Source organism: Podarcis pityusensis, assembly GCF_964106645.2.
Source record: "Podarcis pityusensis genome assembly, chromosome: 6".
Classification (NCBI taxonomy): Eukaryota; Metazoa; Chordata; class Lepidosauria; order Squamata; family Lacertidae; genus Podarcis; species Podarcis pityusensis.
Genome location: NC_138030.1, coordinates 39,857,759 through 39,877,045, shown reverse-complemented (window position 1 = coordinate 39,877,045; position 19,287 = coordinate 39,857,759). Strand labels below are relative to the sequence as shown.

The 19,287-nt window shown below is 41.0% G+C and overlaps 1 protein-coding gene across 6 annotated transcripts in view; it reads left to right on the top strand.

Annotated features, from left to right (window-relative positions):
- SRGAP2 (SLIT-ROBO Rho GTPase activating protein 2) overlaps positions 1-19,287 on the top strand; it is a 198,845-nt gene that overhangs the window by 44,546 nt on the left and 135,012 nt on the right. For all 6 annotated transcript variants that reach the window (XM_081009025.1, XM_081009023.1, XM_081009024.1 and 3 more), the window contains exon 3: positions 14,720-14,912. In XM_081009025.1, the coding sequence (XP_080865151.1) occupies positions 14,720-14,912 (193 nt within the window). The remainder of the gene's footprint in view (positions 1-14,719; positions 14,913-19,287) is intronic.

The following is a 19,287-nucleotide window of genomic DNA, read 5'->3' as shown; positions in this document are numbered from 1 at the left end:
GAGAGAAATGCATTACACGCCTGTTGGCTGGCCTCTTTAGCCTTTGTGCTCACACAAATATTGCATCGCCCCTCATTTTAGTGTGTGCTCTGAAAAGTATCTGGGTGAAATCCGTGTTAGGAAAGCACCAGTAAGTAGAACCTGGGTGTCTGTTGGTGGCAAAGCCATATGACAATGTTTGTCTTCCTGATGCTTTGTTTGAATCTGATAATCAAAGTGCACCTTGAAGCAATTTTACGACTAGCTGTTGAATCCTTAAAAAAAGTGCATGCTTAAATTTATTGCCCCTGTAACAATTCTAAAACAACCACGGCAGCAGGGCATTTGAACATATAGATATGGATGGATATAAAGTAAAGGTAAAGGGACCCCTGACCATTAGGTCCAGTCGTGGCCGACTCTGGGGTTGCGGTGCTCATCTCGCTTTATTGGCCGAGGGAGCCGGCGTACAGCTTCCGGGTCATGTGGCCAGCATGACTAAGCCACTTCTGGCGAACCAGAGCACCGCACGGAAAAGCCGTTTACCTTCCTGCCGGAGCAGTACCTATTTATCTACTTGCACTTTGACGTGCTTTCGAACTGCTAGGTTGGCAGGAGCAGGGACCAAGCAATGGGAGCTCACCCCGTCGCGGGGATTCGAACCACCGACCTTCTGATTGACAAGTCCTAGGCTTTGTGGTTTAACCCACAGTGCCACCCGCAAATGAACCTGCAGCTGCCACACCTTTGTAAATTGGTTTGTCTGGGTTGGCATCCCTCTCTAAATGAGCACTTATTCTTAATTCCAGAAAACTGGTTCATTTTTGTGTGTGGAGGCAAGTAGAACCTCTTTTGTTGCAAGTGCAACAGAATGTTGTAGAGTGGAAGGCTTTTGTTCAGTGTGCCAGCCAGGATTGGGCTGGGTTTCTGCTTTGGTTTTGTAGTGGGGATTGCCCACATAGTTTTTTCTTTCCTAAAGATTCATTGCTGAGCAAATTTAGGGTTCCCCCATGCATGCCGATACTCTGTTACAGTCAGAGGTTCAGAGTGACTTGAGACATGAGGTGGCCTGAATCTTCCACCTGCGAACTTGGCAATTCAAACTACAGAACTGCTGTTTTTACATTTTTTTAATCAGTACAAATAACAAGAAAAAAGTGCTTGGTTTGCTCACAAAGTGAGTTTGAGATTTACGTTTCACACTGAAGCAGAACACCCAAAACTGGCAAGAGAGTCTAGTGAACTAACCAGCGAAAGGGTGCATTATTGTAAGCTCCACTTGAATAACATTCGAAACACAAGTTAATTGTAGCTTTATGAGACAGGAGTTTCTGTTTTAGTTTAGAGGTTGATTGCAGATGTGGTCTAGGATCTAAAATTACTACTTCAGCTGACTGCATAAATGTGACTCTGTGTTCATTCTGGAGCATTTTGTTTTTGACCTGCTGCTGAGTCACTTGAAAGAGAAAAGATACTAGCTCAGCCACACTGCTAATTAAAGTTTGGGTTTCTGTTTTGTTTAGGTAGCTTTATATAGTCAACTTTCCATTAATTCATTTGAGGGCTATAAAATTTGTTAACTGTTTGGCTGCAGTTGAAATTTCTGGCAACCCTCCTTGCTTCCTTCCTTCCATAGCCTAGCCTGTCTTGTCCTTGATTTCAATGTGTGCTGGCATGTATTTCATATATCTAAAATAGTTGGGAGATCCAGTTAGTTCTGAGGGAAGAGGTATCTACGTGTGACATACAGCATATTCTACAGAGAAGGGTCCCTCTGGAAAATGATGGCTTGGACTTCCAAGTCTCCAGCGTGAAAGAAGACCATCACTTGTGTCAAATCACCATGAATCTTACTATGTTTGATTTTCACAAAGACTGGCAAGAGTTTCTCTGCCTGTTAACTTGATCCATGTGGGTGGTCAAAACATCTCTTACTGATTTTTTTAGTACTGTGAGTGGACCCTTGTTATGGGTTTGTGTTATTCCTCTCCTCAGTCTCTTATCATTTTAAATTGCTTGGCATTTGGGAATAGGAGAAAAGCATCTTGGAAGTCCTGTGCTGTGATAAGGTAGATGGGTGCCAAGGAAATCTTGGCTTTCCTCCCAGAACGCTTTGTTTATTTCTCTTTTTTCTCCATCTTAGGAGGACACAAAGGGCTAGGGCTCCCATTTGGTTGCTCATAATAGAATGCAATATGTATTTGTAACGTGCCAAATCCCATTGGTTCAGACAGGTATTTAAAATGAATTATTTTTTAATCTGCATAATAAAAGAAAACCAGAAATTACACTATAAGGGCTGGTTTGCAATTGTGCTCTCGCACAAGTTAAGCAGTAGTGGCATCACTGTGGAGGAGTGTGCGCACACTGTGCGCCAGTGATATTGCAATTACTTGGTTTGGAATGCAAATTGGCGCATTCCAAAAGGGCTCCTGTATTCTGAAATAGACCACCTCAAATGGCTAAGCACCAGTAAGGGGGTCCCTGCTAACACAGACAAGTAAAAGGGGCTTCTTGCACAGCTTAAATTACAAACTAAGCTGGCGAAGGAGCTCCTTTTACTTGTCTCTGTTATCAGAGGCTCCTTTCCTTGTGCTTAGAATGTTGCTATGGCAATGTATCAGAAACTCCGGATGCTTGAGATGCTGCCCCAGCATTGTACCAAACATTAGGGAGATGGGAGAGATATATCATCCAATTTCAGAGGCAGGTAATAGGTTTGAGGGCTCATGGGTAGAAAGGGTGGGACAGGAATTTGGATCCTTTTGTTCATCTGAAAATGATAAGGTTGTTTTTAAATGTTACAAGTTTCTGTGCTTGAAAAAAATGCCAAGCAAGTTCCTGCGGTTTCTTCCTTTCAGAGCTACATACGTGGTCTGCTTTTGCTTTCTCAACAACAGAATTTCCCCTGAAGTTTGTCATCTTTTGGAAAAAAACTGCCGTAGATTTTCCCGGGGAATTTCTTCAAATCCGTTGATCTGTTGGGAAACGTTGCATTATTGAGAAGCACGTGAACACAGATTCAACCAACTTCCTGTTTTATAAATGAAAGCTCATAACAATACATATCCAAAAAAACCTCTGTCTCGCTGGTTTCTAGCGAATTCAGCAACTGGGAAGCAGATGATCTCAACCCATGTAAAGTGGAAACCCTTAATGTAAAGTAATGCAGCATCATGTCTTTTTATGAGCAGTTAAATTACCGTATTTTTCGCTCTATAAGACGCACCTAGTTTTTGGAGGAGGAAAACAAGAAAGAAAATATTCTGAATCTCAGAAGCCAAAGCAAGAGAGATCGCTGCGCAGCAAAAGCAGTGATCCCTCTTGCTGTTCTGGCTTCTGGGATAGCTGTGCAGCTTGCATTCGCTCCATAAGACGCACACACATTTCCCCTTACTTTTTAGGAGGGAAAAAGTGAGTCTTATAGAGCAAAAAATACGGTAGATGCTAAGGCATCTGGGCCAAGTGAGGCAGATTAAAGCAGAGATAAGAGGTAGGAAAAAGAAGAGATGAAAAGCAAATCTATGAGGACGCAAACAATTGTAGACCTCTACAATCAGCAGAGCAAAGGTATTTCATTTCCCTTTGGATTCCAGAGATTATTGTTGGTATTTCTCATAGCTGGCTAAAAACATAACAGCAGCCTTTTTTAGAAAAAGAAAGTGAGAGTAAGTACAGCTGCCCTGTAGCAAGAGGCCTTTGTATTTTAAGAGATGAGGGAGAGAGTTCAAGACATTTGAATGTCTGAATGTATGAGATGTTTGCAAGATGAAGCAGGAGTGTGTACAATGATCAAGCTCTGGTCCGCAGGGTAGTTCAGAATTTTCTGAAGATCCTTCTAGTCAAGGTCATCTTTCTGTTTGGTTTGGCTTACTGAACTATAAGCTTTCCTAGTCAATGACTAAATGACTACTAAGGTACTGCAGAAAGGTGTTTTTTTAATAAATAAAATGCAGCCGTGTTGGCATGTAACACTGGTCAGAAACAATGGTTGGGGACCTTAGCTGGTGCATACAGCTTGAGTAGTTCCTCCTTTGCTCCTTCCTTCCTAGAATGGGGAAACAAGCTATAGAGGAATGGGGAAACAAACTATGGAGTGACTGACTCAAGTGTTAGCTTAGCTGTGAATCAGTGCTTGTATTTTGTTTTCCTTCCAAGAAACCATGATCATAAGTCAAGGTTTGTTTTTGGCATCCCAGTCATAGTTTGTTTGAGAGAAACAAACCAACAGTGCTAGTTAATACTCATTTGCTAAGCCTGTTGCTCTGTGGTTATTTCCCTCATTCTAGCTCAGGCTTCCTCACCCTCGGCCCTCCAGATGTTTTTGGCCTACAACTCCCATGATCCCTAGCTAGCAGGACCAGTGGTCAGGGATGATGGGAATTGTAGTCTCAAAACATCTGGAGGGCCGAGGTTGAGGAAGCCTGTTCTAGCTGCTTAAGGGACTGCTTAAACTTTGTGCACTAGAATGCAGCTTGTGCACAGGCTAATTTCCCTAAACATGATTAATGACCAGCATTACATCTGATTGCAGCCATATTAGTTCAGCATTGGTCAGCCTATATAGTAAGTCCTACCTGATATAGCCTCAGCAAAGATGTCAGAGTTTTGAACCTGCTGGATACCAAGGTTTAGTCGGGCATGTAAGTGCTCTTGTGATAAAGTATGTACATTCCTCATAAATATAAGCACCAATTCTGTGAATTGGCCACATTTTTACTGTTACTTGTAGCACAATACTACTCTTAATGTCATATTTTATAAATTGCTTCCTGGTCATTGACCGTATTAAAGATATTTGATTTGATGTACATTCCTTAAGCAGTGGAGCTTCCAAGAGGATACTATAAGTTAGTTAAATTAGTACTCTGCAAAAAAGGGAAAAGGTATCAGTTACTTTAAAACACCAGCATTCATAGAATCATAGAAATGAAGGAACCCTGAGGGTCATTTAGTTCAACCCTCTGCAGTGCAAGAATCAAAAGCTAAAGCATCCCTGACGGCCACCCAGCATTTGCTTAAAAACATCCAATGAAAAAGTCTACCACCTCTCATGGGTGTCTGTTTCACTATTGATCAGTTCTATCAGAAAGTTCTTCCTAATGTTTAGTTGGAATCTCCTTGCTTGTGATTTGAATCCATACTGCATTATTTATCTCCATTTCTCAAATTGCATTGTGACTCTTATGGGCAAAATGTTACTCACACTTGGCTCTTTAAAAAAAAAAAAAGAACACAGCCCTGCTGTGTTTCTTTGGGGTTTTTTTGTGGGCTGGTGGCCTAGTGAGAACTGGGTAGATGCACCAGTTTTATCAGCCAGTGCCACCAGTGCACTCTCTGCTGACCCTGCCATTCACATGATTGCACCCGTCCTTTTATGCCATCCTGAAGGTCCAAATGGCACAGGCTGTGTTGACAGTCCTTATGGAGAGGTTCCACAAAGCCTCCACCAGATTCCCACTGGGTCATGAGCCCTCCAGCAACGTTCAGGTGTCGGCATGGGGGCTTGCATCTATATGAACGAGAGCTTTGTTCTCCATGTGTTACAAAGTAATAACCGTTCCAATGGATTGAATGCTTTCTTGCTGTCCACAATAGGGCAAAAAGTGTAGGCAAGCCAATATTTTCCTATGAATTTCAGTAAAAAGGAAAAGGTGCTGTTGGTTTGATCACGTATGGGGGTTGCTGTTCAGAATTAATTCTTTCTTCTTTTGTGCTGTATACCAGTTGGAGTTCCTTAATTATAATTAGCAGCTGCAAAGCATCGATACATCCAAGAGTTGGCATTATGCCTGCTCAAACTTGTGTGGATACAATCTTGGTAATTGCTGCTGCTTTTTAACCTCTGTTGGAAAGGGTGTGTGTGTGTGTGTGTGTGTGTGTGCGCGCGCGCCTTGAGTTTGTTTTTAAAAATACTGTCATAATGGAATCATCCTGGACTAAATATTGGGTTAAAGGATTAGGGCTTTGTGCCTCGGCTTTATGCAAATGTAATACCCCAGCTCTTTTAGAATAGTGATGAGTTGCTTGTGATTGACAAGGAGCATCCTAAGGCAGTTAGCATATGGAGGGGGGAAGGGTTAGTTAGAGTTAAGGTATGTTAAGGAAGAGCGGTTGGCATTGGTGGAGGAGAGAAAACATAAAAAGAAAAATCTTGTTTAGTCTCTGGATTTACTACTGTGGGGATTATTGCTTACGAAGATAGCATCTGTTTATTATTCAGTTCTTCAGTAATTATGAGCAAGTTTTCTTTTTATAAAAAAACCACATCTGTCTCATCTCTGTCTCTTTTGTAAGTGTGAAATAAAATAGCTCGCTGACTCTATCTCTTGCAGGGTGTGGCACTCAGAATAGCATCACCTGTTCTTTAGCTAGTGCAAGAGATGCAAGTTTTCATTTTGGGCCCTTCATACCAAACTTAAGTTTATGTACTATTATAAAAATGTATTGGTTATAAAAATGATATGAAGAAATAGAAAACCCACAACCCTTCCTGTTGAAAGAGAAAGTTAAAACCTTTGGTAAAAGTACTCTTTGTAGCTGATTTGCCAAAATGATATTCAAAGCACCAAGACCAATATGTTTGCAGTGAAAGTTGATTTATCTTTGGTTTAGAATGATTGACTATTATTTTACCCTAGGAATCTGGAGCCTTCATTAATGTCTCATGATGCATGTGTCCTGAAGGTTCTTTTAAAAGGCGGTGAAATGCCACCGAGCCGCATGGGAGCATAATAACCTGCACTGGAGAGCACATTAAATTGATGCTGCAGTTCCTTGAGGCTGACTTTAAGGTGCTGGTTTCGATCTATGGCTCCCTAAGTTTTTTTGGAACTTGGAGATCTGAATGCTCTTTACATTTCTTCATGATCCCCAAAGTGTTGAGTTGTCAGACTTCAGAGTTATAATTTCTGGAGCTCCACACTTCATGTGCTCCACAAGGATGATAAAAACCCATCATTGTAACTTGCAGTTAAGCTCGTCCGTCAAGCTAAGGTTGAGCCTGGTTTTCTCATCTTACTTCACCTCCTATGCTTCAAATATTTTTCTATGTTTTATGGTGCTGCAGGGAAGGAAAATTGTCTCCCACACTTTGTGCTTCTATTAAGCGATTCTAGGTGACAGGCTCCCTGTTGGGTCAGCTGCAGACTGTAGCATGTACTAAGCCTTCAGCAAGCCTGAAAGCAGTGCAAATTCTCCTTATGTAGGTTGGTCTTTTGGTGGCTACAGCAGATAAGGGGTTGTTAATTCAGTATATTTTATGTTTGGCTTGTTAAATAAATAAGGAAGATGAATCAGGCTGGCTCTGCAATTTATGTTATCTCCTCGTTGTTTCTGGCTTAGTTCTCTTAGAGGTTCTCATACAAAAATGTTACTCTTTTGTGAGATTTCTCACGTGACCATCCGAGAATGTGAATTTTCAAAGAAAAATTGAGAATGCAGAGTGCTGCTGAACTGTTTCTTTAATTGTAAGATTTTTTTTTAAGCCCCTCAAGTTAAATTTACAGGGAAGCTCCATGAGGGCTTGCAGTGAGCCTTGCAGATACTCGCTGGTATCTGCATGTGGCAGAGTGCATGCTGTGAGGATGCTTCTAAATTAGACTTGCTGTTCTAAAAATATTGCAGTGTCTTTACCCCAAACACACATTTTTCCCTTTTCAGGATTCTGATTTGAGGGGGTGGTGAAAACATTTTTGCAAGTTTACAGTGAACACCCCCCCCAAAAAAAATCTCTGGATGGGTTTCCTTTAAAAACAACAACACGCTATGATCTCTTTTTTAAAAATAAGGTGAACATATTACCAGATGTTAACAGATAAAATATTAACATATAAACATATATGAGGTTCTTACCCAAACCTTAAGATCTTTTTCAGAGACACTGCCCCAAGCGCCTCACCAAGCAAAACGAAGTGGCTAACCATGAGGGGTGTGTGTGGGGGGGTGTATGCCAGAAAAGTTTACTTGGTATCATCTTCCTGGTTCTTTTTGACATCTGGAGAAGACCTTTTCATTTACCCAGCCCTGCAAAATATTTTTTGGTCTGGTCCTTCGTTTTTAACATAGTTATTTTAAGCTGCATTTTAATGGTAGATTAAACAGGCAAGGTTTTTTTTAAAAAAACAACAACAACACATGAATGGCCCACGTGAAGCATGAAGGGAAGGACAAGTTGCGTAGGTGAGCCAGTGTTTAATGTGTTGGTAGTGATGTCTACCATTCAGTGTTAGAAACTGAGATATGAAAGCTAGGAGCTAAATGGTACCTTAATCCTAGGTTATGGGCACCGCAATGGAGTGTCTTGGTGCGGTTTATAACAAAAATGCAAAGCTGAAAATGAGTGAACTCCAGCTAAAATCTTATGTTCATTTTCCACATGGTCTAGTCTTCATCAGAAGACTGCAAAACAACAACAACCCCAAAGCCATACTTCCCCTGCCTGCCTCCCCCCTTATATTCTTATGAGGGTCCCTTCTCCAGTCTTCAGAGAGTGGCTGGAAGTGGGGAGGCAGATAAGGGTCTTTCTTTTCTTCCAGCAGTTTTAATCTGAAATTTTAGGCTCAGTACTATACCCAGAGCTCAGAAACTGCTGGGATTAATGAAATTCCCTGTCGCAAAACGTGCCTAGAACAATGGGAGTTTCGAACGCTGCTGCCATTCAAATTGTGAAGATAGACAAAAGCCTGGCTCAGCTCATGGCACTGAGATGCATTGAGTTCTCTTGGTGAGTTTTCTATCAAGTTATCAGCCTTGCAGGAAGAAAACTTTCCCTAGTTAAGGCAGGCTACTGATAATGTATTCTGACCTCCTCCCAGTGGTCTCTGTGTTAAGTTTTGTTGCAGAAATTGGACGGTAGCGTCCTTTCCCCCCATTTGTCCTCTGCTTGTGGTGCACTGTGGTTTTGGGATTATACAGATTTAAATGACACCCTCCAAGCGAATGAATATTATTATTATTTTTTTGAAAGAAGTGTTAAATTCCAAACCAAATTGGTTGTGGCCTGTAATTCAGGGTAAGTGGTTTAGGTAGGAGTTACCAGTCCTTTCAGTATATTTATTGCATCTGCAGTTTCTTTTGGCAAGCTGTGCTGTAATACACTGTGCCTTAGTATGTTCTGACAGGAGGTGGTGGTGGTGGGGGGGAACCTTCTGCTTGTATAAGGATTGGGATTGGATAACAGGAATACATTGTATAGCCTTGGAAAACTTTCTGGGCTTCAGGAAATTCCTGCATTCTTGACTTCATTTTATTTGCAGTCACAACAACTAAAAACCTGCGAAAACCTAACAGAAAGGGGCACTTGGGCCATCAATGAACTATTGTTCCCCAGTGCTAGCAAACCCAATCAGCTACTGCTTTCCCTCCAATGGAAATGCAGTCCTGTGGAAACTGCAGAGCACTGGTCCTGATGTAGCACATCTCTGCAGAAACAAAAGGGAGGAGCCATTGACTGTGGCTTGCAGGATGTGACATAGTTGTTAGCTTGCTTGGCCCAGTTTGGTTTTACTGAGCATAGTAGTCCTGCCTCATGACAGTTCATAACAACACAAACAACGTAACAGGCTATGTGTAACTATATAAATTCTTTTTAAATGCGATTCTACGTATCATATCAAAATATATGGTTCTGTAGACCAACTTATCATATAAACGAAACATATTATGAGAAATTAAAGTCCAGCAGATTGATCAGGAAATATAATCTATTCAGTTCTTATATTGGCAATATCCACGGATATCAATCTTGTAGTGTTCCACATGAAGATGCTGTTAAGAATTCTAGTGTTCCTTGTATGCAGGTATCAGATGAAAAACTTAGAAGAATGGCACATGCAGAAAATAAGTCAAGGATTCCAGGATAATACCATGTTTCACCCAACCGAGCTTTGTCAGCGGTGCATACTGTGGATTATATAAAGGAACATAATGTGATGTAATTTTATACAAAACTAAGTAAAATAACACACATACTAAACAATAAATTTACATACCATATTCTTGTATATCAGAGACATGGAACATAATGGATTCAGTCATCACGACCATTAACCTAATGCCTCTTTATATAGAGAGAGGCAATATTGACTACAACTACAGGTGGCTATAATTTCCATAAATGCTTCTTAAAAAGACCATATTTTAACCATAAATAAATTTTTAAAGAAATTGATAATATTCCTTTAAGATATTAACCACGTAATAACTCATAAAAAACAGCTGTAATCTAATTCTGTATTCAAGCCTGAAGGATGTAAAGTGTTGAGTAGAAAAATAAATCTGGTTTCTTTCTGCAAAAGAATATTTTTGGCTTGTTCTATAGGTCCCTGATATGCCCAGATGACAAAAAATGTTCGATCCTCATCAGAATCCTTAAAAGCATCTTCACGTGGAACACTACCAATCAGTTGGCTGGGTTTCAGAGTATGGTGGTGTACTTTGAACACAGTGAATTCTTCCTACAAAGAGCAACTGAAAATATTACGGGAGCTTGTTTTATCTAACAGAGAAAAATAATTCCAGGAAAACTAATTAGGCGGCATATAGCAAGCGATCAGATTGTTATTCATTGGTGTCTTTAGACCAGGCATCCCCAAACTCGGCCCTCCAGATGGTTTGGGACTACAATTCCCATCATCCCTGACCACTGGTCCTGTTAGCTAGGGATGATGGGAGTTGTAGTCCCAAAACATCTGGAGGGCCGAGTTTGGGGGTGCCTGCTTTAGACCTTGCTTCCCTGCACAGGTCCCAGAAGACCAGTACTCCTGATTTCTCCTACTACAGGCTGGCTGTTTCGGCACCTTACATTCCCCGTGGGATTTTGCTATCTCAGAACTAGCTCTCTAGGCTGCCATCGCTACCTGCCCCCAAAGCTGCAAAAATGATTTCCTCAGCAGGTGTAAGTGTCATGATTGCTATAGAAACTACTGGATTTTCTGTACTCCCAACCTTCCTAAAAAATCAATGAAAAGCAAGCAGGAATGGGAAGCTGTGGTGAGCAAAAGACATGCATTGACATTATCTCTCCAGGGGGGCAACACCTACCCACCCCCATAAGGCTTCTTTCTTACTTACTTATACATTTGTATTCTGCTGTGCAGCTGCCCCCATGTGCATCTGTGGAACATTTTAGAAACCATTTCTACCACCTTTTTAAAGTTTTTGAGCTCTGAGTCTTTTTATGCCTATCTGAGAAGAGCTGTTGGGCTGCATCTAAAATTTTCTGTGGAATTAACTGGAACACTATAAAGCAGCTAGTTGGATTATATATACCCCCCCCCCCATTGGTCTTCAATCGCTGGGTTGTGAAGTGTCCAAACTGAGTGATGCCCTTTTTTAAAAAGGTGACTTACAGTAGCAAAACCATTGCATCTCTGTTTTTAAAAGCTGCTTTAAGAGAAGAGGGGGAAGGGTTATATGGTAAAACTATTAAGAGTGAGTCCTGCGTTTGGAGGTTGAGTTAAATATGTTTTGGGTCTGCAAATGATGAAGAGTATTATTAGTATATATTCTATTAATGTGTTGGATAGGACACATGAAGACTCCATGCAGTTGTTTGGGTCCCCTGAACAGTTTCAGATAAAGCAGCTATGAAGTTGAATCTACTATGTGGAAACTTGAAGACGCTCTGCATATCTGCTCTGATTGCTCATAAAAATGAAATGATGTATAAAATGCATTTTCTTTTTCTTTCGTTGCCTGATTGTTGGCCCAGTTCAGTGTGCTGTTTGAAGGTTAAGATAATTCTTTCAGCTTTTCCAAGGGAAAGCTTTTAGACCTCTGAACATTGCTCTGAACAATGTGGTTTCAGTTACTGACCAGATACCTACCTGTAGGTTCTTTTTTCAGGCAGTAGTTTTTCCTCATTTTGGATGTTATATCCAGTTATGGCACCCTTGCATAAATAGGGACTTGGCTGCAGCATTCATCCTTGCTCCCTAATATGCTTAGAGGGTTGTGGAGGGGTGGGGTGGGGGCTTTGGAGCAAATGGGGGGGACATGGGAGCTGTGGGGGAAGGAGAAGGACTGGGGAAGTCTCAGCAGCTGGTGTGATGTTCGATCTTATCCTTGCTTCTTTGTCTGTAGTTTGTGTGCATATAAAACGGGCCATTTAAAAAATAAACACTTGCAAAAGCCCTCCTGCTCTGGTGCTGCTTGCACTGCGTTTTGTATCCAAATGATCCAGAGTCATATAGAAAAGACGGAAGCTCAGTGAATGCTAAGTGTTGCATTTGCTTATTTATGTTGTTTGGTATCAATTTGATCTGGGAATGAGACTGTTATATAAATAACTGAGATCAGCCACAGAAAATTCACAGACATAGCAGGCAGTTCTAATTAGCTTTTCAAATGTCCAGAGAGTTTTGGAGGAAAATGCATAGCTGATCATTTTCTTGGGCATTTAGGGGGCTGAGGCAGAGGCATTATTAATGGATCTGCAACCAACTTGTTTAATAGCTCAGTAGCCAAAGGCCGTAGGTTGGTGGGGTTTGATATAATAACTGAGAATGGTACTTTTACTTGCCAAATGTGATGTCACTTGTTTAGCTTTCCCATGGGTCAGAAATATATAGTTTTATACTTCCAAAGGCTATTGCAAGCATTGGGTGGTCTTAATAAAACATTTATCTGCCCAAGTAGTAAAAATGGTATATTAACAGCCGTGTCATCTATGCTAAAACCACTCTCTGTGCAGGCAAAAGGAATCTGCCTGAAAATTTTGCCCAGAGACATCCTTTTCATGAAAAATGAAACAGTCTTGTGACCTTTTCCAATTGGGAATGCGAATCAGTTGGACCTTCCAAAGGCAAAGTATTCTCAATTTGATGTGCTGCATTTAATTGCAGTGGCGCAGCTGGAGTCCCAGCAGCTAATTGAATAATCCCAAATTGGTGTCTTCTGGGAATGCCCGGCATGATCAGTGCTTTGGTTTTGCCCTAGGAATAGCCTGCAAAGGAATTTGATGGAGAATCTCTGGGGGGAATTTGAGCTAACAGCAGGGAATTGCAGTGTTAGCTGGCCCTGTGGCCCTTATCTAGAGAGATTCAGTACATTTTTGGACAATGACCGCTTCGTTGGGACGCCAAATGTGCCCTTGACACTGCTGATTGATAGAATCTTCAGCAGTAAAAGCCTTCCTTGTAAGTGAACTGTATTGGGTTCCAAGTTGCTTTGTTATCCCTTGGCCACAGTGTCCAAAACACAATTATAGTTATTTTTCTGTCTACAGGCACAGTTAATCATGGAGAGCTTTTGCTGACAATGAGGTTGGTTAGAGGCCAGAGGGGAAGTGAGAGGCATGGGGAGCAATTTTAGCCTTGATTTTACTAACTGGCTTGTACATAATATTTATAGCATTCATATCCTGCTCTTTCTGCAAAGAGTGAAGGGCAGCATACATAGGGCCATCACATTTTCATTCTCAGTAGCCTTGTGAAGTGGGTTACACAGTGGGCTGAAGTACATATGATGCTAATTGCATTATTCCCAATTATATTGTGTGTTCTTTTAAAAATATAATTACGGAGAGTGATTTTAATTGGGAATGGAGTGGGAGGGCTTAACTCTTTCATTCTTGCCAAACAGCAGTCAAAATTGTCTCCTTTGCTACAGTTAGGCTTTGGGGTGGAAAAGACACTCCCATGGGACACCCCCATATTTGTAATGTGGGATGGATTTATTTTGTCACCAGTGGTTGGGGAGATTTAAAAATCTCTCCATACACTGTCCATGCATTTCTAGTCACTCCCCATGCCTGACATGAAATGTTAGAGAACCACATTGTGATTGGAAGTAAAACAAAAAGTGGAGCATGTGGTTTGAGAAGCATAGAATCACAGTTGGAAGGGACCCTAAGGATCATCCAGTCCTACCCCCTGCAATGCAGGAATATGCAGCTGTTCCATATGGGGATCGAACCTGCAACTTTGGCATTATCAGCCCAATGCTCTAACCAACTGAGCTATCCAGCTTAGGCCCTGTGTGTGTAAGCTAAGGCCATCCAATATGTATTCTGAATTGGTTTGAAATCCAGGTCCTTCAGTCAGGGTTCGGCACCAGGCGCATTTCATTCCTAAAGATTCTCCCTTTGTGAGCACCTCAAAAAGTCTGGGTGCCATTTTTTGCGTCTGGCTGACACTTAGGGATTACTGAAATGTATGTGCTTTGAAACTTCAAAGTGTATGTTAAGGATAGACAATATGTTAAGGAGTTTAACAATAAAGAGTAGAGTATTTTGAAAACTGAAGTATGGTACCAGTATTTTTATTGTAAACACCAAATTAAACACGTATAAACAATTTCTGTTAAAAATGTGATATTAACATTGTATCACTTATGTGAATTGCAGATTGGTTCATGCTTATGAAAATAATAAAGAGTGTTTCCCACCCCCCCTCCCCCAAGTGACTACTAGACATTATGTTTTGGCGCCTGCAACCGAGGTCCCAGGAGCCATTTGGCTCCTAGCTTCTCTATACGAGTTTCTAACACTGCCTCCAATTATATACTTATATATAACACTATCTGGTACTACACTGTATGATTGTACAATTTTGGCTCTTCTTTAGGTAGCTCAGAGTTGTTGACATGGCTCTCTTAGGCAGTTTCTTACCTGATGCCTGCATAGTTTTAACCAATGTTCTAGCACTATGACCACCAGACATCTTGTTATATTTTATGCTCTTTTTAAGAATCTGTTTTAACACTCAGTGTGTGGCTTCCCTCCTCCTTTGTTTTACAGAGATCCGAGCCCAGCTTATTGAACAACTGAAATGTCTTGATCAGCAATGTGAGCTTAGAGTCCAGCTGCTCCAGGACCTGCAGGATTTTTTCCGCAAAAAGGCTGAGATCGAGATGGATTACTCCAGGAACTTGGAGAAGCTAGCTGAACGATTTCTGGCAAAAACAAGGAGCACCAAAGACCAGCAATTCAAGTAAAGTGTTGTTTCTTGCACAAGGGAGGGGGTAAAGCAAACAAACAAATAACATGAAAACCTATCTATTTATGAATGAATGAATGAATGAATGAATGAATGAATGAATGAATGTGTATAACAAAGTACATGGTGTTTTCTTCTTCCTGTCTGGTTTTTTCCTGTTTTTTCCTGTCTTCCTAAAGCTGAAGAGTAGTTTTTATCCTGCTCCTCCTTCCAGATTTAGCTTGGAAGGGTGGGGCACTCAAATGTGTTGTGTCAGCGTATGTGATCTCTGCAGCATCACATCATTGGGCTCATCTCTTGGTTGCTTGCCCAGTGGGAAGATGCACAGTCTCCTGTGAAATCTGGTACTTTTATGCCCTCTGTTACTTCTTCCTTCCCTCCTCTTTTGTGTGTTAAAGATAAGGACCCCAGAGTAGAGGATGCAAATCTAACACATAACTGGTGTTTGTCAGTATAAAGTGTGGCCATTGGAAAGCAAGGATTCTTCCTAAAGCTGTGCCACTGTAGCTTGTTGCTGATCTTTGTGAACTGTGGCTTCTGTGACTTTGTTTGAAGTGCTTCAGCTTTGATGTCTGTGAGAGGTTTCACACATGCAAGCAGCACCAGCATTTCCCACCTATTTGCCATGGGTTGCTAGCAGGGGCTCCTCCCATTCTCTGTTATGATAATCACTGGCGTCAATGACAGGATGTGCAAAAGGAGAGGAGGAAATGAGCCGCTCCTGCTGCTTATATTGGCTTTGAGAATGGATATGGATTGCGAATCCTCTGAAAATGAATGGAAGGCTGTTTGACATCAGTGTCAAAGGAAGGGGGCTCAGTATTGTATAGCTGCGTCCTTCAAGCCTGAAGGACAGCAGTCAGAGTGGGTCACCATCTATATCTGACAGCCACACAGTTTGGGGGGGAGGGGATAAAGAGAAAGAGAAGCTGCTTTTGTATCAAAGTCATAAGTGAGATCTTAGGGAGTATATGTGACCATGATTCATTCTTGCTTCCTCTGCCAGCTACATTTATTTCTGGAGCTGCATGTATGCACTTGAAGATGGTGCTTTTAAAGGGAACTGCCCCCAAAATTGTGAGCCAAATGGGACAGTCCTCTGCATTTTCATTGTCTCAGTAGGACATGATCTTTTATCCCATAGCTCCATGTCTCTGGTGAATTACGTGCTTCATTTTAAAAATTGATATTTGAATAAAAACCTGGTTTCTAATACTATGTATCCCCTCAAGACTGTGTTTGTTTGCCTTGCAAACTTAAAGGTGGCCAAGATACTCTGTGCAAATGCACTAATCCTTCATTCCATTGAGCAATATCCCTGCTAATCTGCCTATTGTGCAGCATTTTATGTAGGATACCAGTATTTTGGAACAGAATGGAAATGTATTGCCCATGAACTCCACCACATGGCGAAGGCGCTTCTGTAATGTCTCAGTCTTCTTATCCTAGAAACTTTGTTTTCATCTTAAAATGTTCCTAGCACATACATTTTCAGAGATGTGTATGATAGCATAGAATTGTTTAAAAGAACAGAAACATGGAGGCATCCAAAAGAACTCAATCTAATGGATGTTAGTGTGCTAAACTTCCCTGCTTCTAAAATATCCCTAGCAAATTTTTTTATCTCAGGGTTGCAAGTTTCTCACATTTCATGAATGCCAAATTCATGATACATTTTGTGGCAGAATATATGCAGCCAACCTCTTGTAGTTTTGCAGTTCCAAGACTCATGGGAATGCCATGCAAGAAATGCAAATGATGTGTAAATTAGACATGGCTTTCTGGCTCATTATGAGATCTAGTATTGCTTTCAGATGGACAAGATGCCCATCTCTGGAAAAGGGAAAAGGCCCTGCTTGTTGTCTGTATTGGACTACAGGGAGAAGGGAACCTTCCTAACTTCTGCTGCATATCTCGACAATGTGCGAAGCCTGTCAAATTGTGTTGTTGGGATAGCAGCTGGGATGGCAGCTTGATGTAAAATTAGTGTTGGGATCACAATAATATCTGCTCCAGAATATTCAGCCTGTTCTCGGGAGAAAAGATCCATCTGGGTGAGCCTCCATCCTAAATTCAGTTTGTTTAATTTCCAGCCATTGAGGGATTGAAATGCTTTGTTTTTATTACTTGATTTAATTGCTGTGTTTGGGAATACGGTTTGGCTGTGATGGGAGATGCAACCTTCCTTTTTACTAGAAAGTCTTCCTCTGAAAGCCATTAACTTTTCACCCTTTGGCTTCCTTTTTATACAGCTTTGAAGTGGTTCACCTTTTGTTCTCCTCCTGACTGATACTTAATGCAAACATCCTCATTAAGACATACACTGCACTACATCACTACCAAAGCCTGATCCCCTAAGCATAGCCAATAAAGAGAGTTGTAAGTGTCCTTCTCATATTTATAGAACTATAATTGTGTCTTGAACATTTTTTGTCTGCCATTTTCCATCAACAGCGGAAGGCTTTAAAAATGCTTTAGATCTGCACTCTGTGTACCGTTAAAGAGAAATGTCAGTTTTGGGTAGTTGTTAGTTCTTGCGTAGTCCAAATGCACAACCCCTAGGTTTTTCCAGTGATAAGTGCAAGAATAAACTTCTGTTTAATGATGGTGTCAAATTTCCCTAGTGGAAATGCTCTCTCATTAGAGACATTTTGCCTATAGCTGCTGCTTTCCTTCTGTTGGGTGTTTCAGTTGAACATTTGATATGAAAGTTGTTAAGCTAGCCAGCAGGCTTTTAATTAATGCTGCAGTGTGTGTTACTCAGAAGTGTTGGGGAACAGTTGTAGCAGATTACTTTTTTTCTTTCTGTTCATGGGTGAAATTTTGTTTGTTAAAGCAGAGTGTCTTGGTTTCCCATATGATTATAGCCTGAAGCGTGATGAGTATCGAAAGTAGATAAAATGGTGAATATGATCCATTGTTCTAATTTGGAGTACACAACCTTTTAAGTTACGGAAATAACCAGTTTCCTAGCACTGATTCTCACCCATCCCTACAGCAAAATTTTCACAACCCATGAAACCTGCGTTTTGGGCTAATATTCATAGGTTGTTGGGGACCAGAATTCTGTCATGAGCAGCTTTTCCTGTTTTAGTGTTTGCATCTTATAGATGCTATTTTGGTGGTTTACCTGCTGGCACCAGCGGCTTTTAATCTACTTGTTTTGCAGTGGTGTGATCAATTTTTCCCTAGCCAGTGGTGATTATAGGCTAATATCACTGTTTGCAGCTTTGAAAGTTCCAAGTTGTCTCTTCTTCGTCTTCTTTGGCAATCATGAGTAAGATTGTCTTCCATGAACACAGTCTTAACAATGAGTCCATAAGTGACAGTGGAGGTCAATTCTGGATCCACACGTCTTTCCACAGTGGGGACATAGGTTTCTGGGCGGGAGTTTATCATGGTGAGGGTTTGCCAAACGTGCCTACCTCTTAGTACGTTTCTCCTTTTCGTCCTGAGTTTGTGCTTCTACAAAGTTCATGGCACCTTTGGTAAAGGCTGTTCACCAATTGGAGCGCTTGCAGGTCAGTGTTCCCAAGTTATCAGTGCTTATACTACATTTTTAAAGATTTGCCTTGAGAGTGTCTTTAAACCTCTTTTGTTTTCCTCTGGTATTTCTCTTTCCATTCTTAAGTTGGGAGTAGTTGCTTTGGAAGATGATAATCAGGCATCCGAACAACATGGCCAGTCCAACGAAGTTGATGTTAAAGAATCATTGCTTCAACACTGGTGATCTTTGTTTATTCTAAGTTGTACAAAAAGTAAAGGTAGATACGCTGGCTCATAAGAAGAACTCCAAAATCTGTATTAGTGCAATGTCTTTTTGATAGGCCTACTGAAGTATCACAAAATAGCATGCAAGCTTTTGAGTGCTGCTGAACTTTTCACCAGGGTAGGAGGTAAGCAAAGCAAAGTTGGGGCAGGGAGAAAAACTGCTGGTGATGATGCCATGAGTCTATATCTGGGATGAATCTTAATGCAGAATGGGGAAGGAAGTAGCAGGCATTCAGATGAAACTCCTTTATGTGCCACACAGGTATCAGGTTGCACCAAAGCCTTCAGGGGAAGGAGAAAAATAGCAAAGACTGATTCCTCAACTCTGGAATTACAAAAATCAACTGTTAATCCCACGTTTGTCCCTTTACCTTTGGGTAAGACACAGCATTTCCATCATAGGTGGAAAACAGTAATAAAAAGAAACTAGGGAGAAAATACAATCAGCAACAACAGGTAGAGATTAATTTTTGGTCGTGTGCCTAAACGTCAATAGAAGCAAATTTGGTAACTTTACCTAACAGCTGGAGGAAATGTTCCCTCAGAGAATCATGTTTTATCTTCAGGTGATAGAAGACCCTCTTCTTCCACTTCTGCT